Source organism: Apis mellifera, linkage group LG1, assembly GCF_003254395.2.
Source record: "Apis mellifera strain DH4 linkage group LG1, Amel_HAv3.1, whole genome shotgun sequence".
Lineage (NCBI taxonomy): Eukaryota > Metazoa > Arthropoda > Insecta > Hymenoptera > Apidae > Apis > Apis mellifera.
Genome location: NC_037638.1, coordinates 24,298,991 through 24,326,805, shown reverse-complemented (window position 1 = coordinate 24,326,805; position 27,815 = coordinate 24,298,991). Strand labels below are relative to the sequence as shown.

At 36.7% G+C, this 27,815-nt stretch overlaps 1 protein-coding gene across 8 annotated transcripts in view; it reads left to right on the top strand.

Moving 5' to 3' along the window:
- LOC725460 (hemicentin-1) overlaps positions 1-27,815 on the top strand; it is a 90,338-nt gene that overhangs the window by 56,545 nt on the left and 5,978 nt on the right. For 2 of the 8 annotated variants that reach the window (XM_006571555.3, XM_026441839.1), the window contains exons 2-3: positions 24,231-24,328; positions 27,479-27,684. In XM_006571555.3, coding sequence (XP_006571618.1) covers positions 24,253-24,328; positions 27,479-27,684 — 282 coding nt within the window. In that variant the 5' untranslated portion in view covers positions 24,231-24,252. Of the gene's footprint in view, positions 1-3,839; positions 3,986-19,430; positions 19,453-24,230; positions 24,329-26,472; positions 26,938-27,478; positions 27,685-27,815 lie in introns of those variants that run through there. The other 6 variants (XM_006571557.3, XM_001121303.5, XM_006571556.3 and 3 more) reach the window with 5 other exon arrangements.

Below are 27,815 nucleotides of genomic sequence, written 5' to 3'. Positions count from 1 at the left end.
TTTTTTTTTACTCACGAAGATATCTATCCAGATCGAATTACCCGGAAAAAAAAAATAAGAGGAGACTCGAACCGCATTCAGAATAAGCGGGGAGCGAAAGAATTAAGCACGACAGTCACACACCACGAAACCACCAGCGATAGAATCCGGAGCGCGAGGCGTTTCTATGGTCTGAACTTGAAAGTTGATACAATAGGGGGTGCCAGAGGCATTACAGCCTTCCTCCCTTCTTCCTCCTCCTCCTCCTCCTCCTCCTCTTTTTTTTTTTTCACTTGTCCCCGTCGAAAGAAGGTTTGCTCGAAGCTTTGCTTAACCCCGTCGGAAGTAATCAACACCCGTGCAAAGAAGTGAAATGGAAAGTGTATCCTCTGCAACGAGCCAACTTGCGCTCCAACCTTTCCCTCCCCTTCTCCTCCTCGCCTCCCCCATTCATCTTTCGACGATTTCATAACACGTTTCGTAGAGTGAGATAATCGATAATTTTTCAATAAGTTTGTCACGAGATAATTTAAAAGATAAATCTCTCCGATGTTCGAAACGTTTCCAGGCGAATTTGATTTTTATTTTATTATTATTTGCATCCCGAGGCAAAATTTGCGCGGGTTTTACTTTAATCCACGATCCCTTGAGAGTGAAGCCAAGTATTTACGTATGCGGCTACGTACGTATGCAAATTTGAAATTCGAGACCTCCGTATTTGAGTATATAAAATAATAACACAGTTTGGGGGGAAATTTTAGAATTTTTGGGGGAGTGAAAAAAAAAAAATTAATCGCGCACGATAATACGTTACGTGAGATGTATTGTCTCGCTAATTGAGATGATGAGATCGGATCGAGTTTCTACGTGGAGCGCACATTTTTTCTTTTTTTTTTTGTGCAAAGTAAAAATTTGAAACAATTTCCGATTGATCGACCCTATTAACGTTCTCAAGGTTTTCGCTAACTTAACCTCTCTTTCACCCCCGAAACAATTGAAGGTATTCCAAGGTTTCCATTAATTTGAAATAATGATGAAAATTTTGATGAAAAGAAATTAAGAACGGCGAAAAATTGTTTATTAAAGGGCAGAGAGACAGAAGAATTTCAGAATGTTGAAGAATGCAATGTTGTGGTGCATAATCGTGGTGTTCCGTGTTGCGCGAAGTAATCGACTCAAAACTAGCCGATTACGTATTCCTTTGAGCAAGAGACTGTAAATTTATCGAAGGTATTCGTTTACTTCCGGGCGTTGCATATTCAACGCGGGGGAGGCGGTCTCCTCGATGGTTTCGTTTCATACTTGCACTCTTCGCATCCACGACATCCTCGGATGGGGAGCAATTTCCCCGGTTCAGAAAGAAATTTCTTTCTTGGCACACGATACTCCCCTGTTCATCCCAACGAAACGATAAGTATCTTAAAATTCTCTTAAAATTTTTTTTAAAAATGTATCTTACCATCGAGCTTGCCAATTGGGGATAATCGATAATTTAAACGAGAATAGTTGATTGACGCGAATGGATCGACATTAAAGAATTGAATGAACATTAAAGAAAAAAATGAAAGAGTATTCGGTGAAGAATTTAAGACAAGGACGGAATGAAATTAAATTAATAAAATGGAAAGACACATATATCCTGGTCTAAATTGTAAATGTAATTACAACGCGATATATATTTTAAACATAAACGTATTTTGCATCCGTGTTGCCAGTTGATTGTTACATGTTTATGCAAATATTCGAGCGTGGCGAAATATATCGGGACACGACGCGTCTCTGATCACTGAAAAGTGGACGACGTATGATGCTTGGATGACTCGACGAGGATCCAACAGGTATCGGAATTAAGATTACTTGACACGATTGCTCGACAATGCTTCAACGATAACCCGACAAAATTAATCTAGATTTAAAAGATTTGTTTAAAAATCAAGACGAATGTTCGGCGTTTCGAACAAGATACCGATAATTAAAACTGATCGACTCGACGTTCGAGTTGAGCAGACGCACACAAGGATATCGAATTAGGAAAAAACGATTGTCGTGTATTATCGCTCGATTCTCCTCGAATCAAGATGATTCGTTCAACAGACACGGTTTAAACGATATCGAGCAAATACAATCGGAATAATAATATCGCTCGAGAAGAAATCAACCAACAGGTAGGGAGCCGAGGTGCCGATTACCCTCCCCCCGGTTAGAAGGAACAATCCCTAACCAAACGAGGAAATCTTGCGCAAACGTGGAGAGGTTAATCATTCTCCGTTAAATAGAGACAGCGGATGGATCGGGACGGGTTTTGAAAAACGATTAGGGGTAGGAAGTGATCTATGCCCGGCACGAGTAGCCAACGGAACGGTTGCCAAGATACACCGCCCCGGACAAACCGCCCCTCAACGCGCCATTCATCTCTATTCGCAAACGTCATCGATTCGCCGACAACTACTCGCCAACCGCACCGCGCACCATCGTGCAATCTCTTTAATCCGGCCTTAAAACCCTCCGCGTATTCTCACCCTCCTCTCTCCCCACCCCCCCTCCCTCGTATCTCGCTCGGTGTGTCAGGAGTTTCATAGCCCCCCCCCCCCCCCCGCCCGAGGGACGCGTGTCATCTCGAATGATCGCGTTAATAAAACTCCAATTCCCAGGAAATTATACAATACGCGGTAATTTCCAAGAGTTTCTCGAAAGTATTTTTCGAACGGTCGAACATTTCTTTCTCGTACACGTTTGAGCAGTTCTTTCCTCGTATTTTATTTCTCCTATTCTTCGTTCGAGTTGATCGAGTTATACATTATACCGTGTTGTGCATAACACGTCTATCTATAATTGAGATCTAATTTCGATCGAATTATTTCTTAACGCGACGAGGGTGGAACATCATTTTCTCAACGTGAATTTATTATCGTGCAATTACGTATTATCAGTCAAATTGAGCTATGTTTTATGGATTTGTCTTGGCAGAAATGTTCGAACAATAGGAGACTTAACTGGAGAAAATTATTTTTTTTTCTTTGATATGGAGATTTAATTTTTAGGGAACGTTGAATGTATATAATATGAAAATATAACTGAACGTGTATAAAATGAAAGGATTAACGTTGCATTTAATTAACGTGGAATGAAAAAGAAATTATGTAATGATCATTATATAGAAAAATATGGAAATATAAAATTATATTTTTGATTTGAATCCTTTTAAGTAAGTGATCAGCGTTCGATTGTACTCGTGTATGTCTCGAGCGTAAATATTAAAATTAATTTTAATATAATTTTGGAAAATTTTGCAGTAAAATAAAGTAGAAAGTTTCTACTTTTCGTATATCCAACTCTTATTAACGTGGAACGACATGGAACGTATAAAAAATCGAGTAAAACATTGTGCGAATTTCTGATGACGAAACAATTAACTTTAAATTTACAAAAAAGAAAAGCTTATCTAATTTATAACGATTTAAATTAATAAATGTTTTGAGATGTTATAAAATTGAAATTTAAACGTTTCTTAAAAAATTTTACAGAATATTTCCCAACTGTTGAAATGTGATCGATCAATTATTGATTAATTGTATTTTGTTTAATCTGTAAACGTTTAAAATTTCAATATATTTGTTGTTACGCATTACATTGAAACAATTATTTTTTTACGATTATTTGAAAATGAATTTTGTCCAGTTAATGTACATTATTCGAATCATTATGTACGACATTGAAATGCATATGAGAAAGGAGAAGGGAGGGAGTTTATTCGCTCGAGTTATGTGTTTTTACTAATCTTAATGTTTGTAGACTGATATGATAACTGACAAGTTAAAGGTTAACCACCCATGTGTCAAATAGAATACGCAAATAAGCAAGACAAGAATCTACAATTACAATTATGAAATCTACTTATAACGCTGTTATTGCCTTCATTGCGATATAAGCGAGTAATTGAAGTGTAAGTTATAGTATTTGATCTCGTTGAAAAACAGAAAATTATTGGCTCGTGAAATAGAGACAAGTAAGTACTTTGGCAATATTTGAATATACTTAAGTTTAGATTTTTTTTAGATATATGTATGAACAAATAGATTTAAAGTAAAGACACGTATCGAGCCTCGACGATTTTGTATTTTATTTTTTGTTAATGACAAAATCATGGAGAGAGGTCATTGTAGTTTACATTTTAAATTTAATCAAGAATCCAAAATTGAGTTTATCATCTTTTTAGAGGGTTTAATTTTAAAGCTGGTATTTCGTTCGTGTCACCCGCTTTTGCTTTTTTCCGCTTAATAATCTCCCCCGCAATATGGTAAATTAATGTTAAATTAATAACGCGTTTAAACAAGCGGATCGATGTTATTGTTATATAACAGATGAGCTAAAGTTGTGCAATGAAAATCACTTTTTTATAGAGTTATTCTTCAACATTTTCTGACAATAATTAACGCAAAAATATAAATAGTGCTGAATTTATGCGTCTCATAAATAAACTTTTTGTCATCAAAATTGAAAATTGTCACTGATAATATCTCCAACATTTTCTGATAATAATAATTCATTGTTTATCGTGCCCTTTCAGCCTATACGATTGATTTTCCCGTATTCAAAATTTCGTATTATACAAAAATATAATAATTTTTTGATTAGGCGCTCTATATCACAATTCATTTAATCCATGAACATCGATCTTGACCGTCAAAATGGAACGGAGAAATTCGAATTTATTTTCGACGAGTAAAAATATCAACGATCGATCAGATTTTTACGACAACTCCACATATTTAATTTATAAATATTTTTGGTCGTCAAAATTGAAATAAAGAAATTATCAATAACGATATCTCCAACATTTTCTGATAATAATTATCGAAATTCAATTGTTTACTATATCTTTTATATATTTTCTATATTTTATATTCTACGTGATTAATTTTTTTCGTATTATTCAAAATATATAAAATATATGATACTAAATTTTTGGTCGTCAAAATGGAACGGAGAATTTCGAATTTTCGACGAAAGAAAAGATAGAAGAGAAAGAGAGAGCATCGACGATCTCGAATCGATCAGATTTTTACGACTCCGCCATATTATAATCCTCATAAGAAACGTAATTTTCGATCGATTTTATTGAAATTAAAATCGATAAATTGCCAATTTCGAACTTATTTTCGACGAGTGAAAAAAAATAGGGGGGACAAAAATGGAGAGAGTATCGACGATCTCGATCGATCAGATTTCAGGCCCCGATTCAGCTCAAACGTTTCCTCGTAGATCCTCGAACGAGTTACGTGCACTACGTGCGATCTTTATCGTAACGCCAACCAACAACGTTCCTCCCGTGTACCGGCTATCTCCAATGATAAATCGTGACAGGGCGATACGTGCCTTCGATACAAGATCGTAGGGACCGGGAAACGGTTGTCCGACCAAGTTATCAAAAGCGACGAGCACGAGTTTCGAGCGAACGAAACGGTGAAACAACGTCGAGTCGAAGACTTTTGCCGGTGGAGGAGCAAGAAGAGGAAGAGGAGAAGGAAGAGGAGGACCGGTTATTGGCGAAGCTCGATCTCTATCGAGCAATTCCATCCTTCCAGGCAATTCACCTCCTCCCCTCTAATTTTTGCTCTTACCATGAGAGCAAGGAAGCGAGAAAGAAATTGTTTCTCAGAGAGAGAAAGAGAGAGAGAAAATCCGAACGCGTGTCTCCGAAACACCGACTAATTCGAACATTGGCTCTCCTTTATCTCACCCATATATATACTCTTTTCTCTTCCCCAATCCTTCTTGATAAGAAGAGAGGAAATTTTAATTGGCGATGGATCACGGCATCGCGAGAAGCGTGTAGTTTCTTTTTTTTTTTTTTTTGCGAGGATCGAAATTTAGACTTGGAAGAGGGAGAGGGAGAGAAAAGAGAGAAGGGTGGAAGATTTTCGCGTGGTTGTAATAATAAAGACGCACTCGGTATAATTGAAGAACAAGTGGTGGAATAACCGCTGTAATTAGAGACAAAAAGAAGAATATATATATATATATATATATATATTTCGTAGATAAAAATTTCGAAACAATGAAGCCAGCTTTTTTCCCCCAACGACAGCAACAATTATCGTCGACGAAGAAGTAATGGAGATAGTGGCGCCGGAGAAAATGGAGGAGAAAAAGAGAGAGAGAGAGAGAGAGAGAGAAATATTCCCTTTTCCTAGTTAAGAATAATCCTTTCTTCCATCAAAGGAGAAGGGGAGGGAGGGGGGGGGGGCGGATGATAGTCCACCGGGACAACCGCAGCCATGCTCCTCCTCGGCCTGTTAAAGTATTACCATTCCGCAAGTTTCCATGCAGGCTTCATAATGAAGTATTCACCTGCTCGTAATCCCCATTCTACTCTTCCTGCTACTCTATTCTCTTCGTGCTGCCTTGGCCAGATATCGTCGACGACAATGCGCCGGGAATTTCCTCCGCGAAAAAAAAAAAAACCGCATCCCTTATGTACGACCAGTTAATCCCATTTGGCTTACAAAACAGTAGGCACGGCTCATTCGTTTTACTCGAATAATCCCTATTTACCGCGGCCTTATGTATATATGTATACATAAAGAGAGAGAGAGAGAGAGGAGGGAGGGAAAGATTATGTGTCGTAAATGAATATCTCTCGGTACTAAATGAAACGAGGTATCGGAAAATACCGTCGGTTGAATTTTTCCTCTTTTCTCTATTCGCGATTACAAAGAGGTATTCTGTTTGTCGGCGAGGTATGAAATATTTTTAGATGAAGTAGGTATCGAGTTTTCGAGGTGATTCTTCTTTATTGTCACACGCGCCATTCAAAGATGGACGAAACAATGCAATGTTGTATATATATATATACGATCCTCGAACGATCTTCGAATAATCCATTTTTCTTTTTCTTTTTCATTTCTATCCAATGGGACGGGAAGGAGGATCTTATTCCTCGAGATTAAAATATCTTTCTCTTTTCTTAAACGAATGTCGAACAACAGAGAAAAAAATTCGTAAAATAATCGATGGATCTTGGAATCTGATCAAAAAGCTGAACAGAAATTTAAAATTTTTAAATTCCCTCTTGTATAAACAAAAAGGGAAGGGAAACCCCCGAAAAATCCAAAAAAAAAAAAAAATGTCCGACTATTTTTTCCATCCACGCATCTCTCTCCACTGACGGACTGACATTTACATTTTGCTCTCGTTAAACGGAGACAAACCTTTGCTCAAGATCCGAGCTCGAGATGGTCGTTGAACGAGCGGTCCAGTTTGCTTATATAGAGAGATATCTAAAGTCTACTCGAGGCCCGAGAAATGAGAAACGAAAGCCACTTCTTCCTATCACTTTACCAAAGATCCCACGTTAACCGTGGTTCAACAGTTTCAACACTCGCGTCGCCTCTGTTAAAGGCCGACTCCTCTTTCCTTATCTCTCGAGCAAGCCTCCTTCCTTCTCTCGAGGCTCGAGTGTCGCAAATACGAGACGATCATTCCTGGGATGATCCTCGCAGGGAGGTTAACCTGGGTCTCGAAGTTGTTGAAAATCAAAGTGTTGAAGAATCGAACGTTTCGCGTGTTTTCATCAAGAAACAACGAAGAGAAGAGAATCCGTTTCCAAAAAATCGCACTCGACATAAATAATTATTTATTTATTATCGTGATGTTACGAATATTTGACGATTCTTCGGAATTCGAGGTAATTTGGATTGACTTGTATTTTTTTCTCTCTTTTTTTTTTGTGGAACATAGATCCGTTTCAATGTTTGCTTTTTTACGTCCAATCGAATGTTTGAACAAGCAGGGGCAAGATCCAAAAGTGGAAACTATTATTCTTCTTTTTTTTTTTTTTTTTTTTGCTTTTTTCCGTCTATTCGAACTATCAGCTTATGGAAAGATTCAATTAATACGACCGAGTTTCGATTCGAGATGTTAAAATCGATATAAGCACGAAGAAATATATCTCTATATTTCTATTTATATAAGGAAATTTGTAGAAATTCTAATTTAAAAAGTGATCCGTATATTTGTGTCTAAATGGATGGATTTCTCGTTCCCTTTTCTCATCTCGCTAACTCGTATCCCCCAACGTCTCGTTATTTATTCAACGTTTCGGTATCTTTCGTTTTTAGCGTGCTCATAGAGTAATAGCGAGTATGCGCGTTATTCCATAAATCATACACATCCATTATATCGTATGCGCATTTGCGAGTAGAGCAAGACGGATGTGATTAACGGTTAACTCGCCTTCGTCCATCTTTGATCCTCCGAAAATATTACCGACCGAGGAAAACAAGCTGGTTTAATTAAATTATTATCATAAACGAAATAAAATATGTAACGTATGCTCGTTGTCTCGTCATATGCATATACACTAGATATATATATATATTGTTCAACCAAGAATCTCTCTGATAAAAAGATGGAAAAAGGAAATCGAGGAAAGCGTGATTCGATCGATAAAAGTACGTATTGTTGGTCGATATAAATACACGATACGTGTATGCAAGTAGTACGATCGTTCGTAAAATTTCAATTTTCTCGTATCGCGATATCTGGAGAATGGAATAGGCGTTGGCCATCGAACGTGTTGCTATGGAGGCTCTTATATGCACTATTTCGACGTTACAAAGGTTGCAAGAGAGTTTTAGAAAAGCCAAGCCAGGGAATCGATACCAAAAAAGGAAAAATCGTTCGATCTCGTACGCGGGCTACGCTGTTTCAAAATGAATTGAGGAAAAGTAGAGAGGAAATGAAAAAATAGACGAATCCATGAAATAATGATAATATAAAATAATACAAAAATAAAAAAGAAAGAATTAGATTTTTTTTCGAATTCTCTCCGTTTTTAAGAAAATTTTTTTTCTCGTCTCTGCAAAAAGGAAAAAAAGGATAATTCTACGAAACTAAATAATAAAAAAAATAAAAAAGTAAATGGAGTTTTAAATTTTTTCTTTCGAACGAGATTTTCGTTTCTTGAGTAAATTAAATTTGAAAATTTGATCGATCGTTTAATGCTCGATTCGGAAGTAAAAATTTCGAGGTGGAAAAAAAATGCTTTTTTTTCAACGTAACCTAACCTCCTCGCTTCTCGCTGATCTTTGATTATTCAAAAGTCGGGTAAAATTAAACCTCGAACAAAAAGATCCTATTCCCCTTTGTTCGATTTATTTTTACCGAGCAATTGAACTGAGACACCCTATACATACATAGAAAGGAAGAAAGAAGAAAGTTTGGAATTTATGTACGTGGCTTTCACATAGACATAGAAAATAAGCGCAAGCGAATCGATCGATAACTTGCAAGAGAATAATTCTTCGGCGTACACACGATCACATCGGGGAATAATTTGATTTCATCGTTCTTCGGGCGAAGCTTTGACAAGAAAATCAATAAGATAAAAATATTTTTCGTTTCGAAAATTTCATTTCGATATGAAAAAAAAAAAAAAAAAAACGGTTCGAATGATTTTATAACCTGTACCCATTTATAAGAAACTCGGTGTTTTTTTTTTTTTTTATTCGATCACCGGTCATATCCGGTCAGCCGAACGATATCTCGATTCGTTCACATATGAATCTGTGATTTCATCGAACGATAAAAAAAAAAAAAAAAAAAAAAGAAGAAAATAAAGCTTTACAAAAAAACAACAACCGTTTTATCCGTAAAAATGTATCTATCCGAGATTCGTTCTCCCCCAATTTCTAAAATAAATACAAAGAGATCCATTCGCGATAGCAATCGTCGTCAAATCGCACAAGTATCCCCTAATCATAAAGCAATTTCGATCGAAATGTACAGGGTGATCCGTCGGTATGGAAGTATTTCTTGAATAACGAAGAGGATGCGATATGATGATGGAAGAATTAGAGCGTGTTAAAAATTTTTAAATTTTTAAATTCGTCGCTACATCGGTTACACATCTGTCCAGAATATGAATGCAAATGTATTTCGTACCGCGTGAAAAAATTTTCATTCTTGGAAACATTGAAAAAAATTTCTCGTGCCACTTCTTCTCGGGTTATATTCCCCTAATATAAAAATCGAAATTTCTGACCGTAAAAATTCTTGTTTAAAGTTATAATTTTTCGCGAGAAGGAATATAGATTCGAAATTTACGAATATAAAAATGTACAGATATAAATGTACGTATATAAAAAGTTGAAAAATATGAAATATATACAAAATATATATGATAGAACATAAATGTATACACGAAATATACATAAGCATGAGATATAAAAGTACAAAAATATACGTGGAATTTGATTTGACGCATAAATTACATTTTATCCGTAAGATAGATAAAGAAAATAAATTTAAATAAAATTTTAAACCGGTGGCGCCATCTCGCGTTTGGATCGCGGAAGCTTCGACTTGCTACTAGCATAGCAGGATGTGCAAGGAGGTATTCATGACGTCATAGAGAAGAGAAGGAGAGCAACATTGTGCGAAAAGGACAGACGGTTTATGATCACGTGACCAGTGTCACGTGACCACTTTCTCATCACTTCGTAGACATCACATTGAAAATTAATTAATTATTCGTTTTCTACTAAAAATTTATGCACTTTTAGAATCGCATCTTGAAGCCAGAACTTCATACAAGTTTCTCATATAAATTTTAACCAGAAATTCTCCTCGATTAATTATTTATTAACGATTATCGGAGACAGTGTCTCGGTCGCAAATCTCAACTGCGTAATCGAGTAACAAATAATCGATTTATTTATCCTAATAACAACAAAATTATGAATAAAAATTATATGTGAAAATAAAGGAGAGAATGACGTTTCAGATCCATACATTTATATTTATAAATTAATCTCATAATAACAAGAAATTAATGAAAAATGCATCGCGCAGCGACAGTGTCAGTCTGCTCATCACTTGTTAATCATTAATAAATAATTAATTAAAACAAAACTATCGTTAAAAGTTATATGTGAAAGCTGCTTGGAGTCTCAGCTTTGTAATGAGAGCTTAAAAGTGTAGAAATTTTCAATAGAAAATTAATAATTAATTAATTTTCAATCTTGCGTCTACGAAATGATAATATATAGTCACATGACCAATGTCACGTGACCCAAATTTGTCCATCTTTCTCACACAATGTTGCTTTCCTTGTCTCTGACTCCGTATACCTCCTTTCACATTCTGCTATCCTAATAACAAACGAACTTCGAGAATCCAAACGCGAGATGGCGCCACCGGTACGAAATGATAATATATATATATAGTCACGTGACCAATGTCACGTGACCCAAGTTTGTCCATCTTTCTCGCACAATATTGCTTTCTTTGTCTCTGACTCTGCATACCTCCTTTCACATTCTGCTATGCTAATAACAAATCGTAACTTCGAGGATCCAAACGCGAGATGGCGCCACGGGTACTTTTCTATTTCTTACTTTTTTGCCTAACTTAAGGGGCAAAATCTATTCCATTAGCAATTTACGAAAGAAAAAATAAATGCAGCAGCAAATAATATTCAAAAATGCTTGTTTGAAATGTCTGGTAAATGAAGTTTTGTATGCAAATATTCAAAATGGAAAATTTACAAAAATGTTTAAGATAGAAAATATAGAAATACTTTGAAAAATAAAAAAAAATAAATAAAAAGTATATTTAATATATAAACAAATATATAATTAAATTAGTAATATAATATAAGTAATATAAGTAAATTTTGTTAATTACAAACTCTGTCACACGTACTAAATTCTTGCTGTGGAATAGGGTCGTGCTAATTGCCTTTGCCGGCCCTTAAAAAGCCATCGTACCTATCTAAATGGCTACTTGTTTATATACATTGAAGTTGTGAATTGTATACAAAGTAAAACACTTTAATTTACGAACGAATTTCATTCACGATCCCATCGCAACAAAAGAATTCGATGAGACAACATATAGTTAACATAAATTAACAAAGAAATTATATTTATCTCAAAGAAACAAAGAAACAAATTTCGCTTAAAGAAAATTCCATACATATCTCAAAACGTCTACGATGCAACTTGCAATAAAATTGTTTGCCACCACACATTTTCTCTTCCCCAAAATAGAACAAATATTTCAACTGGACAATCTTGGCACCTTGTACACGTTATAACGTTGAAATATGAAAACTCTTCTCCTCTCGCCTTTTTTCTTGCAACTTCTCCTTTCCTCCAAATCACTAGCCCCCTCTCCCACGATCGAACAGCACGGCTTGTATCGAGCAAAGAGACGAAAGTTAACAGCCCCAAACTTAACAATCCTTTAGAAACTCATAAAAATGGAAACTACTTTATTGGACCGCTTCCCTCTCTCTCTCCCCTCTCCTCGCCAATTCCTCCTTCCGGAATTCCCTGGTTTACGATCGGCGATTGTAACCATGCGAGCAAACGACACGTTATCTCCCCCACTCCTCTCCCCCTCCCCATTTCCCCTGATGTCGATACCAAAAACGATACAGCACGGCATTGAATCGCGCGACACACACACACAGGAAATCTGCACACACCCACATCGGACGCAATTCGTCCGCAAACAAACGTGACAGGAAGGGTCAACAGGAGTCAAGATTGCGAGATCGAAAGCGGGTAGGAGGTAGGATCGAGAATCGATCAGGAGACAAGTGGTTTTCGCGTAAAAGCGCGCAGGATATCCTGTTGTTTGCCTCGTTCTGACGCTAGTAGCAGCAGCAGCAGCAGCGACGCGTAGCGTGGAGGATGTTGGTCAAGATATCGCGTAACCCACGCTTGTGTAACAAAGCGTTTCCAAAGCGGAAGTATCGCGCGAGATAATCGGGGCTCGATTCGATCGAGGGGAACAAATTATTCCGTTATTCCGGCCTGCGCTGTTCGTTAATAATTATCATCGAGGGATCGTTGAACGTTTCGATTAAAAGTTTTCGAGGAAAATAAGTTAATTTATCGATCAAGATAGCGAGGCTAATTTGGGAATTAATTTGAGGAAATTATTTTTCTCTCTCCTTTTTTTTTTTTTTTTTTGTTATTTTAAATCTCTATCTCTTCGTTAAATTGTTTAGGCGAACGAGAAAATATTATGAAAAATGATTTGTGAAAATGTTGAATTGGTTGAGAATCTTGAAAATCGTTTCAAATAAAATGTGCAGTGTTAATGGAACGTGGGAAAAGATATTGGATATTGTGAAATTATTTCGAGTCAAAGATAAAAAGAAAAATTGGACATTATTTATTTTTCAGACAGAAGAATCTGATATCAAGAGGTTCGTGATTATCACATCTGTTCCATTCACTGAAACAATCCACGAGTATAATTTCCTAATTATCTTGAACAGGGTACCAATCGAGAATACACGGACATATTCCTGATAGTGGGTGGCAACGCATTCGCTGCACCTCGTTTGTTCAATGAACAATATCCGAATAGCTATCATCCTGATAGACACGTAACTCAAACAGCAAAGCGGACTGAATATGCCTTTCTAGATATTACGTAATCGATCATATCGCTGGGATAGGACTAATTCGTGAAATCTATGTGTCAAAAATTACACGTATTCCTTTTATCGATATAACAATTAATAATATATAAAATTACACGTCTATCTCTATCTCCTTTACGTATTTTGGAACAAAGATAAAAAAACTCGCGTTTTCTAAAAAAATTATCAAATCCTCTTTTTAAATATCCAGGTCAGGAAACAAGGAGGTCGCAAATTTTTTTTTTTTGTAGAAAATTTCAAATTTCAAATTTCCTTACCTTGTATAAAAAAAAAAAGAAAAAAGGAATAGAAAATTATTTTGAAAAAATTCGAAAAAAAACACCATTAAATTCCATCCATACTGTTTCCATCCGCCTATTTCCATCTCTTCGACCGATCTCAATCGTCTCTAATATCTCGTTCTGCTTGGAATTATCAACATAACCTCACTTCTTTATCCCGTAATCCGTGAACAACGCGAAATGTTTCGTCTCGTCGAAGCGGATAATTAACGTGGCTACCGCGTCGAGTCATTGCTCGTTGGAATAGAGTCGTTCCACTCCCTCTGCCCTCCCCTCCCCCTCCCTTAAAACTGTTAGTTTCACCTCAATTAAAAATAACGAGACTCCAGCCATTTTTCGCTCGCGAAAAAAACGCTTCCTTCTCCGCGTTTTTCGACCGAGAATCGAGGCGAAGAAGATTTCTCTCTCGGACGGGATGCGACGATCGAGGCAAATTCGAATTCGGACGGGAAAAATTCCTATTCCCCGCGTGTTAGAGGCGTTGGAGGAAAGAAAAAAAGATAAAAAAAGGAAAAAATAAAAATACACGGACATTGACGAACGACAGCCCGGGGTTATCGGGGATAATTCGACGCGTGCAGGATCACGTATGACGAGTCACGTCCTTCGATGAAATAGAGATATTATGCGCTGGATAATCGTGACGCGAGCAGACATTGTAGGTTAATGATTACCAGGCGCCACGAACATCTTGCCTCCACGTTACCGTTCTACAACCAACGGAAAATGTTGCGTTTCTATATCTACCTGTTCCTATCTACCTGGTATGTGTTCGATAACGAATACTTAAACTCTATTGCGTTTGATCAGTTAAAATGGAAGAATCTCTGTTTCTGGCTTCTGTGAAAATTGTGAGGTTATAAACGTGTTGCAATTGGGAAGAGGATTTTTCTTTTCTTTTTTATATAGAAAAGTAAATATGAAAATATTAAATCTGTTTTCATAAAATGTTTTTTTTTTTTCTTCTTTTTCTTCTTCTTTCTTTCAGTTTATCGAGGAAAGTAGGGTAAATTCGAGAATATAGAATATAATACGTTTTTTATTGCGAACGAAAAAATTAGAAAAATTAGGAGAAGATACCTACTATGCTTGAACTACGAAGCTTAAAATGCGAGTTTTTCTTTCGAAAATTATTTGGAGGGAAAAAGAGGGAAAATTTCAGAATAACCGGCTTCCCGTAGTATTTAGAAGAATATTAAAATTTGTATTTGTACCAGTTAAAGGAATAAGTTGAATCGTGAATTTTCGATATTGCTTTTTTATTTTTTTTTTTTTTTACGAATATCCTACGGATTTTGTAACTTTTTATTATTGTACAAATTATTTATCCGGATCACTTTCTTTTTAGATATTTCATCATTTCTGGTGTAACACCTTGTATGAAAATCCAGCTCCACGGAGACGACGAGTAAAACTTGTAAAAAGTTTTTAAGTAGTCGTAAACTTTTCAAAAATAAAAAGTAATTTAGCTACGAGATAAAAAATATCGCTGAAACCTGAAAATTAGGGCGATTCGTACGCTTTGTTCCGGGAAATTTAAGAAACACAGATCGAATAACAGATCGTTTATTGCAATATCTATTTGCAAACATTCCAAATCTTTTTTATAATCCGGATTACACGGAATAAAATATATTTTTTATCTATGATTTACTTTTAATAAGATCAAACGTGTCGTACATTCACGCTCTTTCGTGCTTTTTATTTTTTTTATTTTTTTATTTTTTTTTTTTTTAATTTCGAATAATCACGAAAATTTTTCAATATTCAATTTACGATTGTGCGATAGAATTCCATTTATCCGAGCTCTGATTATTGGAAATTTTGGTCAGTGCTCGATTAGCCGAACCTCTGCCGATTGAATCTACTTATCTACGTGAATAAACGTGAATTCCTATTACGCGAGCCTGTTTGTATCCCAACGGATTAATAGAATTCTACCGTACAATAGGCGTATTGTACGATAGAATTCCATTTATATAATTCCACTTACATCCACTTGTAAATTTCTCTCTATCTCTTTCCACGGAAATCACGATCCTTTCGTTCCGTATCGAGAGAAATATTTTCGTAACCTGGCCCGATCGAAACGATCTCTTCGCGCCCGACGAGAGCCGCCCGAATTTAGAATTCCACGGTTAATCGATCGTTAATCAAGGAAAATTTCCTTTCCGGCGAGGCGAACTTCCAAAACCAAACTTACTTTGCCTCGAGCAAAAGTGGCTCCCCGTTAATTTTAATCGAAGAAAACGGCCACTTTATACGTTATACGACCTATAACGGTTTCAAGTTGAAAGGACGACGAGACGAGAGGTGAAGAGGTGCGCTGGGAACGAGCGACGTTTCGCAGCGGTTCGAGTTGAAGCGAATGCTAATTGCTCTCAAGTTAATTGAGGGTACTAAGAACGAAATTGTTGTATAAGTTTGCGCAGCTACTACTCGCCCCGGCAAACAAAGTGGACAATTGCCCTTGGGCAAGCGTTCGTACGTGCTCCATCCGAGTCTCCGGTGTTGTCCGCGATACGACACGCGAGACAAGAAACACATTCGTTGTATACGCTGTCCAACCGTCGTCCAATGTTTCGAACATGCATCGATGAGGATCGATTATCACTAGACGCTCGCAATTGCGAAAGAAATATTAATACTCTTCATCCGTTGCCACTGTTGAACTATTGTTGACGGATGGCAACACGAAATGTTGCATACTCGACGGTGCATCGATAAGGATGGACAAATTATCACTAGACACTCACAGTTGCGAATATTAATACTTTTCATTCGTTGTCGAAGTATGGCAACACGAAACATTACCGCATGTTGCTTCGACAGTGTATTGATAAGAATCGACGAATTATCACTAGATAGTTCACAGTTGCAAAAGAAACATTATATATTCGACGGTGCATCGATAAGAATGGACGAATTATCACTAGACACTCACAGTTGCGAATATTAATACTCTTCATTCGTTGTCGAAGTATGGCAACACGAAACATTACCGCATGTTGCTTCAACAATGCATCGATAAGAATCGACGAATTATCACTAGATAGTTCACAGTTGCAAAAGAAATATTAATACTTTTTATTTGCTGCCATTGTCGAAATATTGTTAACACGAAACATTGTATACTCGACGATGCATCGATAAGGATGGACGAATTATCACTAGACACTCACAGTTGCGAATATTAGTACTCTTCATCCGTTGTCGAAGTATTGTTGATGAATGGTAACACGAAACATTACCGCACTGATAAGAATCGACGAATTACTATTAAATTGCGAAAGAAACATCGATGTCACTTTTTGAGATCTTATCTGTTAAATCGTCTAGCAATGATATACAGATATCTGCATGTATACTCGGCAATGCTTCGACAGTGCATCGATAAGAATCGAGGAATTATCACTAGATAGTTCACAGTTGCAAAAGAAATATTAATACTCTTTACTTGCTGCCATTGTCGAAATATTGTTAACACGAAACATTGTATACTCGACGGTGCATCGATAAGGATGGACGAATTGTCACTAGACACTCATAAAAGAAATATTAATACTTTTTGCCACTGTTGAAATATTGTTGACGAATGGTAACACGAAACATTACATTGCTTCGACAGTGCATTGATAAGAATCGACGAATTAAACTGCGAAAGAAAAATCGATATCTACGACATTCTCGCTGTCAAAATATCGTCTAGGAATGATACACGACACATCGCGCGTTAAGTTGACAATGTTTCGACGAATTATCATCAAATACTCATAGCTGTGAAAAAAATATCGATACCGCTTTTCATACTTCCACTGCCATTGATAAAGCATCGTCGATTTAGCGTATGATGTTCCCATCCATCGATGATGGTATATTGACGAGGATCGACCACTAAACATTTATAGGAAAGAAATGTCAATGCCGATCCTCGACTCGTTCGTTGTCACTGTGCGATAGTACATCGATGAGAATCGAAACGAATTACGACTAAACATTCGTAAAAGAAAATATCTCTTCGTAATTTAATATAATACATTTTTATATCAAATAATCATTGTTGATGGGAATTATTGTAAGTGAATTATTGATAATTTATTTATAAATTACATTGGAAATAGTCGTTTTTAATATTTTCTATTTTAATATTGACAATGTAAAAAAAAAAAATACAATTAAATATTGACAAACGTTTTGATTCGAGTCAAATCAAATCCTCTTCATCGACAGATAAATCTATTTTCGATCTCGATAATAACAAATACACGCAATTACCATTCCTATTTTGTATATACACAGTAGAGAAACGAGAGATGGAAATGGTATTTAAGATGCAAAGTCACGCGCGATACACTAGTTGTTCCATCGATATCGCGTTCTATACATGTTTCTACTCTGCTCTATCCTTTTATACGTACGCGAGAGATCGAAATGCTTTAAGATGCAAAGATTTATATACGGATGCATTTACACCGTAAAGCGTATCCCGAAAGAACAGTTGGTCGCGATTTTGATTCCAAAGTTTCTATATTCGATTTGATCCGAATCTTACATTCGTCGTAATAAAATACCAGGATTTTTATGGTTTTATTACAGATTTGTTCCGCGTACGTTTAAATTCGATTTAAAAAAAACGTTCGATATACCGATATCCCTTGTTTGAGTTATCGCACGTGTATCGGATATAGACGTTTACGTTTGAAAGGATTTCTCAACGTAGATAACTTCCGGATAAATTTGTAGGATTGTACCGAAAAGGCAATGATATTTTCGCATCGTTTCGAAATACTTCGTAATTCTCGAACAACAAGATTCCTATTTTCAAAGATATCAAATTCCAAAACAAAACGAAAGATCGAACGAGGCAAAAGGCAAACAACAACCTATGAAACTCGGTTAACTCGAAACGAAACTCCCTTCCCTCCCCACGATTATGCCAACCTTGCCGAATGAAAGTTGTATTTCCGAGTGAAACTCTAGCATCGAGGTATCTCGACAACAACACGATAATCTCCGCCAAACTCCCTTTTCTTTCCCATTTTCTACCGCTCTCGAATCAAATATTCATCATTCGCGCCTCCACGCCTCCGCCACCCAAACACTCCCTCTCCTCGTTCGCTCGATAAAATTCCAACGTCCCCCTTCCCTCCTTCTCCGCCCAACGATATTCCACGTTCGTGTTCTCGCTTATAAACGTTCTTCCTCCGTAGGCTAATTTTCCACCGAGCCATCCTCCCATTGTTCCCGAGTCGAAGAACACGAAAACGATCGGTTTCACGCTCCTACCCAGGGGGTTAATGCAACATTTCCGGCCAGGAAGGATCAAAACACCGATTAATTCCGGCCAATTTCGTATTCTCGTTGCATATCAAACCCCGGTCGATGTTTGGTTCGCAATAAACACCACTGCTCGCACTTTAATTCCCCTCTTTCTCCTCTTCCTCCTCCTTCGTTTTCGCCTACTTCGAAACCAGCCCACTAATCTCTTAGATCTGATCCCGTGCATACATACGTAAGAAATACGGACGCCTCGTGCAACACCGCCATTCCAACTCTTTGCAGAGATCCATCTATCGATCGATGCGCCGAAGGAAAGGTTTCCATTAACCAAGGCGTACCAACCAAGGCGTGTTACTAGCTGTACGTACAACTGTTCCATCAGCCCGGGTGGCGCATATATCGGCGTACATTGTGACTGGCCAATTGCCGTCACGTAGAACCGATCGAAAGGTGGGGACCAAGCTACTTACTTACCTTACACTGTGACCCCCAGTGTACGTGTGTACATCTGGCTGGCCTGACCCGTGCATCAACGCGCATTATATTGGCAACGAATCAATAATACCTACGCATACGCGTTACGTTGCTTATCACGTGTACGTCTTTGTGTCTGTGTAAATTTACCATGTGTGCACGTTATGTTATATTCCCGATATGTTATATTATGTGATAACGTAGGATGGTACATGGTAGCGGATGGTAGCTCGAAATGATGCTGCGTAAAATAATTTCTTCTTTTATTATTTTTTTTTTCGGTTTATGGCTTCGTTTTTATTTTTTTCTTTTTTTTTCTTTTTTTTTTTTTTTTTTTTTAGGGAATCGAGTTTGAAAACCGATGAAAAATTTGGCTAATTTCTGATTGGATATAGACGAAATATTGATAGAAATATCGAGTCATTTTAAACGCACGAAAATAAACGAAAAATATAGAGTTTATTATCGTTTACCAGTTTTCGAAAAAACAGAATATGAAAATTCGTCGAATACCACTTTTGTCCAATTCCTTCTTTTTTTTTTTTTCTAGATTTTATCAATTTTCAAATGATCCATTTGATCGGTTATTCCGATCAAAAATTATCCAAATGTTCTTTCCATGGAAGATCGGTTTAAAACAATTTTTCAAAAGAGAAACGAAACTATTCGAACGAAAAGAAATATCAATTCCTGTGATATCTTGCTTCTGTATTCGCGTATATATATATATATATATATATATATATATATATATATATATATATTCTATTTCTATCACGACGTCGATGTGATATCGCGTCGCATCTGCACGGAAATTTATGCAAAGCAGCCCCGCTTGAATGGGGAACCCTCGCGAGGGCGAGCAGGAGAATGAACCCGATTCCGTGACCCGCCGATCCTCGGGAAACAATAAATCTCGGATAACGATTGGCAACGGAGAAGAGAATCCTGTACTTTTCTCTCACTCTTCTCTCCAAAGGTAGATACCAGGCTGGAATCCAGGCCCCCTGCGGCAAAGAAGAAGCACAACCGGAATTCGTAAAAACGAAGAAGGGACGAGAGAGTTTATTATTCCATCGATTTTCCACGATTTTCAACGTGTCCAATTATAATACACGTTAATAATATATAATATATATATAATATTTGATATATTAATTATTATCGTGATTAATATTTTGATTCGTTCGATTGTTCGAATTTTTGTCGGAAGAATTATATTGAACGTTGTTGAGGGAGAGATCATGGTTGGATGTAATGGCCTGTGAATTGAACTTTCGACGTTTAATGTACTAATCATCGTGATTAATATTTTGATTCGATCGTTCGAATTTTCGAGTATTTGGCGGAATAATTATTATTATTGGAGTTTGTTAAGGGATAGATCATGGTTGAATGTTGTATAATTGAATCGAAATGAATTAAAGTTTTTATCTTATAGAATTGTATTGTAGAATATTGTAATTGGTTATTGGATACAATAGATGACGATTTTAAGATGCTTATCAACTTTCATGAAATTTTTAATAAAAATGATTTAGATACGTACGTTACAAAGTGTTTTACTCGCTACACTTTTACTTTCCTTCATTTTTTTCGTATTGAATTCATTATGATCAAAGTATATCCTTTTAACAATAACAATGGAAAACGATTAATAATTAATTTAAGGGATCAAGTTTGTCAATTGATCAAGGTATTTCGATTAGTAAACGAATGAGAAAATTGTAGTATCGACATCTATTTGTAATAAAATATTTATAAAGCGATAAAATTTTCAGAAATTTATTTTAGAAATATATTATATATAGGACAATTTATATGTGATCTTATTCGCTCTAATGCATTTTATTTATTCAATAAACAAACAGACTCGAAGCGATTCGATATTTAAAATTTCATTAAAAAAAAAAAGAATTGCCAAGTATCGAGGAAGAAATATATGCACGAATGAGCAACGTTAACCCATTAATTCTAAGGGCTAAACGTTTACACACAGATGATAAAGCCAGATACGACACATTAATTTGATCGATGATATCATTTTGTAATGTAATTACGAATTCTAGCGACGAGAATCAACAACATCTAACGCCCTTTTTTTTTTTAAAAAGTGTCTACCCGTTTATTATAACAAATAGCCACGGACACGGCATAGAAATTAATAAGATGGAATAACGCGGGACTGATTGCGTTTTTTAATCCAATTAAGGAGCACGTGTCTTGATGCGCATTAAATATCGCGGTGTTGGCCGTGAGCGTGCACGGAAATTATTTTAGATAACCCCTATTCTAGATTAAACTAAATAACCTCGGAATAAATGGAAATTTTAGTTTATCCGTAATAACTATCTACCCCTACCTCTTCTTTATTTCCATATTTCCAGTCTACGTGTCCTTTCACTCGTCCAAATAACGATGCCTGTAACAGATGTCTTCTCTCTTCTCTCTTTCTTTCTTTTCTCGCGCGTGTATCCCCGCTCTGATAATAATTTTGCCAACAATTTCATTCATAAATCACACCTCGTGTCGCGGTTTATAACCGCGAGAAGAGCGTTTCCTTTCGACCAATATTCGAATCCCTCCCGGCTAATTCGAACAATCTCTCTCTCTCTCTATCGCGTCGATTTTTAATTCCGTCTCTCATCCCAATTTGAAACCGCGGGAGAGGAGGAGGAGGAAGAGGAAGAGGAGGAGGGACAAAAATCAATAGACACGCGGATACGCGTGTAATAAACATTTCCTTGTGAAAATATTTCACCGTATACCGTGGATGGAAAAATAAAAATAAACGGTCGGGCAATTTTGGCGCTTTTTAAAACGTTTTATCTCCGCCATTCCTTCTCTCTCTCTCTCTCTCTTTACCTATCCTTTCTTTTTTTCCCCTCCATTCCCCTTTACCTCGTTTCTCCTTGCTCTGGTCAAGCTTTACATCCGTATCACGCGGAATTACGATTGCGCCATTTAAAAATTCGAACAATAGATTTTTATAGGTGTAATCCTGGACTCGGCCGAGCCGATGGAACGAGATGGGGTTTCGAAAAGGGCGGAGGAGACAGGGAGAAAGAGAGGGAAAGTAGGGGAAAAGGAAGGAGGAGGGGTTGGGGAAAAGGTTTTGGGATGGGAAAACACCCGGTTAAACGTTAACGCGAACGATCCTTTCGCGATAAAGGCGCCACGTTTGCTCGATTTATCACAACTATTTGCATTCGTCCCGTTTTATTACCCGTGAAACGGCTCCCTGTGCCGCCACACAGGGACTTTAACGGGCCAATTAACGCGACTGGCGGCGATCAACCGCAAGAAATAAGTGCACCCCTCCATTTCCGCCCCGTGAACGTTTTAATCAACACGCGCGTTCGCAAATAATGTTGATCGTTTTAATCGTAATTCTTGCTCGACAAGTAATTAGTAACAAGGAGATGTAATTATCATCCCAAAGATCCTATCGATCCAAGAAATCGATCTGTTCGATGCGTTGATCGGGTGAAAAGAAAGAAGGGATAGGAAATATTCGGAACGATATACGAGGGAAGGGAATGAAATGCGAGGTTCTTTGACGAATATGTGTAACGAGAATCGCGGATATATATATAAAAATACTTGAAAAAAAACGTGAAACGCATCGATGAATCGAAAATTTCGCGGAATTTCGAGTGCATAACATCACGAGCACTATAAACGATTGTGAGAAATGATACGTTGGATTTGGGTATCGCTCGTTATTTCCGCGAAACATTCAATTTGTTCGTATTCACAAGGGTGCGGGAAATCAAGCGGATCATTTTATTTGTTGGAGAGCATTGTTTTCCGTCTCGTGTAAATTATAATCGAAAGAAAACGCGAAGAAATTTCGTATACTTCCTTTGATCGAATCTTTTTTTTAAATTATTATACATTCTTTGTCTCTTTTCTTCGTTTCTTTTTTTTTTCTTTAATTTTTACTCGTATTCCAAGGGGAAATTTAAAAATGGGAGAAGGAGAGGAGAAAAAAAATGGAGTGGAAAAGGGAGAATTAAAATTCGCGATATCAAAAGGATCCGCGGTCTTTTAATATGCAAATCGGTGAAAAGCGGCGCGCGGTATTCCACGGTATACCACTTTCTTCTTCAATCTTTTCAAGAATGCCATACGAAACGAAGGCAATTTGTTATAAATCAGACATAAGTTCTTTCGCGTTCTCGAATGCATACGAAACACGTGAAAACAGATCGCGAATGTGTTCTGTGGTTTGGGGGAGAACGTATCCGCGTACGGGGATGGTTTACTTTAAAAGATGATTTAAAAACGAACGAGCAACCGTTACCGGAAAGATCAGAAAAATATATACGAATTTCTTCTATTCTATAACTTTAACTCCTCCTTTTCCTGTAATCATCGATCAGAAGAAATAATGTAATGTAAATATTTTTGTGGAAAAATTGCGTTAAAATTTTCAAACGATAATTTTCAAAATTATATCTTTAAAGATTAAATTAAGTTAAATTTATATTTCACTTATTTTAAAAGGAAATTCGCTTTTTTTCTTCGTCCTACTAATTCCTTTTCCTGTAATCGTCGACCAGAAGAAATAATAGAATTATAAAAGATGTTCGGAATTGTCGATATTTTTGCGGAAAAATTGCGTTAAAATTTACGACAATAATTTTCACAAAATTATATTCTCGATTAAATTAAGTTAAATTTGTATTTCATATTTATAAAAGGAAATTCGCTTTTTTTCTTCATCCACATTTTCTTTGTACGTTTCACAGGAGGACTCGAAACCTCGCAAGGATGCGGGACCGGCTATCGTGGTACATGGTCTTTCTGATCCTACCGACAATTCTTCTGGCCAGGTCGCTCGATAAAGGTAAATAATTTTCTCCGAGCATTTAACCTGCCTTCTTCCTCGCTCACCGTATTTCCCAGCGAGGATATAAGATCTTTTGTAATTCTTGGCATCCGTTTTACCCGATGCAATTCCGGCTTTCCTGGTTTAATTTCACCGAATGCTTCGAGGTCCGGGATGCAATCCAGTTAAACGACTTAATTAATAATCGGTTGACTCGCCGAGACTTGATCGAGAGTGATGTGTGTGGACAGATAAAAAGAAGAAAGAAATTGATGAGCATGATCTTGTTTCCAAAGTTGAAAAGAATATGTATAAAAATAAGAAGATAATTGATAATTGAAGAATATTTGCGAGGAATTTCAATTTTTAATAATTTTACGTGTGAAGTAATTTTTTTTTTTAAATAAACAGAATTTTTTTATGTATTGAATTGCAAGATAAAAAAATTCCAATTGATATCATAAGTTTGGATTATGTCGGTAGAAATAAATCGTTTTGCATAAAAAAATTTGTACATCAAATAAAATATTTCTTCTTTACAAGTTTCTTTTTTCCTTTTTCTCTCTCTTTTTCTCTTTCTCTTTTATAACATTCTATGGAATGTTGAACTCAAAGAAAAATTACAATAATGTAAAGCAATTAGTTTATTTTTCTGATAATATGTAAATAAGATTCGTTTATATCTTATTATGAAACATATATATTAAATTACATTGAATCTTGTTTTTTATCCTGAAAGAAAAAAAATGGATTAAAGTATTAAGACTTTAATTCCCTTTAAAAAGGTATTTTGCGACGTTTCTTTTCCTTGCCCTTCATTCCATACGGTATATTGAAATAAAAATTTACATTTATATTACAACCTCTCCCTCTTCCTCCCCGTTTCTCAATGTACAATGTTAGAATTATTAATTCTTCCAGACAACGCGTTTAAAAAAAATCTCTATCTCTTACCATCGTTCGTTTCATATTCATCATAATAACATTTCAAATTTAACGCCTTAATTAATCTCACTGAGATGTCTGATTTGTCAACATTTTCTTTCCCCAATCTTCATTCATCCATCCATCCGTCATCATCGTAATTCCTAAAGAAAATGATTTACATTCACGGCAACGTCCCCGTGAGAGAGTTTCGTGAAATAATATTCAAAACATTCAACTAAGAACTATCTATACAATATCCTAGCGTGACGCTAGTCGGAGAACGTATTAACTCGTATAATCCTTCGGCTGTCGGATAAAGCGTTTATCGAAACTTCGTTGTTCGAAATTACGCTTCCCATCGGATCTTAGAACCTGGTGCTTTCCCTTCCGTTCCGTGGGACATCTTCCGCGGATAGAGTTCGAGGGACTGGAACGAGACGTCTCTATTCGAAATCCCCGCTCGTGCAAGAAGTCAAGCAAGTACGTCAAGCGGACTTTAACGCGATTAAGTAACGCATTAGATAAAGCTTACGCTCTTGGCGCGCGATAAGTAAATGGGACGCGAGATTTTTTTAGGGGATGAGAGAAAGGGATAAATACGAGACAAGCGTTGACAAGTGCAAGTGTGGAACCACGGCAAAACAAAGTCGTTTTCTAAAAAAGAAAAAATGCTCTCCGCAACAATATTGCGAAAATTATAAATAGAAACACAGTTATGGAAGAATGAGTGCAACAATATATATGAGATATATTAAGGTGATTTGTTGCTAAGATAATTACAAACAACGAGTTATTAACAGAAAATATCGATCGATCAGGATAGATCACAGAGTCACGATGGTGATGGTATCTCGAGCAGTATGTGCCAAGCATCGATGTCTCTGGAACGGAATGAAAGAAAGGAAGAAGAAAAAAAAAATATATATATATATATACGAAAAACACGCTAACCTCGAGAAAAATCCTCTTCTCGATGAACAATCTTAGGGTCCACCGATGAAAAAGAGTGGCTGTGAATTGGAAATACTTAAAAAGGAAAGAAAAGAGTACAATCCTTCCCAACTAACTGGTCGAAGCAAAAGTAGAAGCACCTTTTCCCTCGTAGACCCCCGGCTTCTTGTCTCGTTGTATAAGGTTTCGCATTGTCTCGTGGAAACAAAAGGCAGGTAGCTTATGCCCTGCATTCAAAAAGCTCGCAAAGTTCAGTCTCAAGTGCTTGTCTTTTGCCCAGACCCTTCCATCACCTTCCAACTTCGCCCCGTTCCTTCCCTTCCACGTTCCTCAATTTCCTTCCCTCCCTTTCCCTCCCTCCTTTCCATTTACGGATTTCTATATTTACCAACGACGAGTTCTCCTACTTTTTCCTTATTCTTCCCTATCCCAGAGTTCACTTTCGAATTATCCCCCCGCATTTATCTCAATCGTTTATCCATTTCTCCTCATCCACGTCTCTTAAACCACGTGTCTTCTTTCTTCGATCGTGTCTCTTTTTTTTATCGATCCTTCTTTTTTTTCTTCTTAACTTTCAACGACGCGATTAATCAACGTTTGCGAACGTGGAGAAATGTCGAAAGGAAAGGGAAGAAGGAAAAAAAATAATATCTCGAATTAGACGGAGAAAGAGAGAGAGAGAATTGAATTGTCATTATGGGGAATGAGAAAAATAAACACGATGAAAGTTCAACCGAGCGATCCAATAGGTAAAGCATTACTACGGAACGACAGAGGAGAGATTCGACTCAAAATCCCAAGTCGACAATCTGATCCACCTATTCTTTTCCGCGCTGCGATCCTCGAAAGCTTCCCGCTTTGACGTTCAGTTTTTCAAAAACAACATTCCTAAGTAAACTCTCGAACCATTTTCCTCGTGGCACCGAGCGCAGTCGAAATAAAATAAAAGTCTAAAACGGTGAAATTAAGCAAACGAAAGATGTCCCATTTCAAACACCATTTCGCTTCAGAAATCGCCCTCGATCCCTTTCCCTCGATCCTCGCACGACGGATATAAAAAATTCATTTATGTGAAAATCTCGAATATTGTATACCTCTGTAATAATAATAATAATAATAATAAAATTCGATTCGAAGAATTAAAAGGTATCATTGATGGATAATTAATATCGTTTCGATATTAATTGTTGAATTTAAAGATTTTTTAAAAATCTTTCGAGGATATGCAATATTCGTTTCCTCTTTCAAGAAGAAACTTTTTAAACCACACTTTGGAAATTTTTCCAAAAGAAAATTTTTTTTCAGATCGACGCGTCCCGTACAGTATACCGGCAGACTGGAAGGCGTTGTGGTTCAGCAATCTGGACGATCTGCAAAGAGTGAACGATGCGAACGACAACAACACCGTCTCGAACGTCACCGTGCAATTGGGCGGGACCGCGTTTTTGCATTGCAAAGTTCGCAATTTGGCAGACAGAACGGTATCCGACGCTGAGGTGAGTGACTTCGCGATTCTCCTTCCCCGATACGCCCACCTATTTTCTGTTTCCTTAATTACGTTGCTCTTCTATGCTCTATTTAATTTATTTCCATGAAAAGACGTGAAAATTTTTCTCTCTCTCTCTTT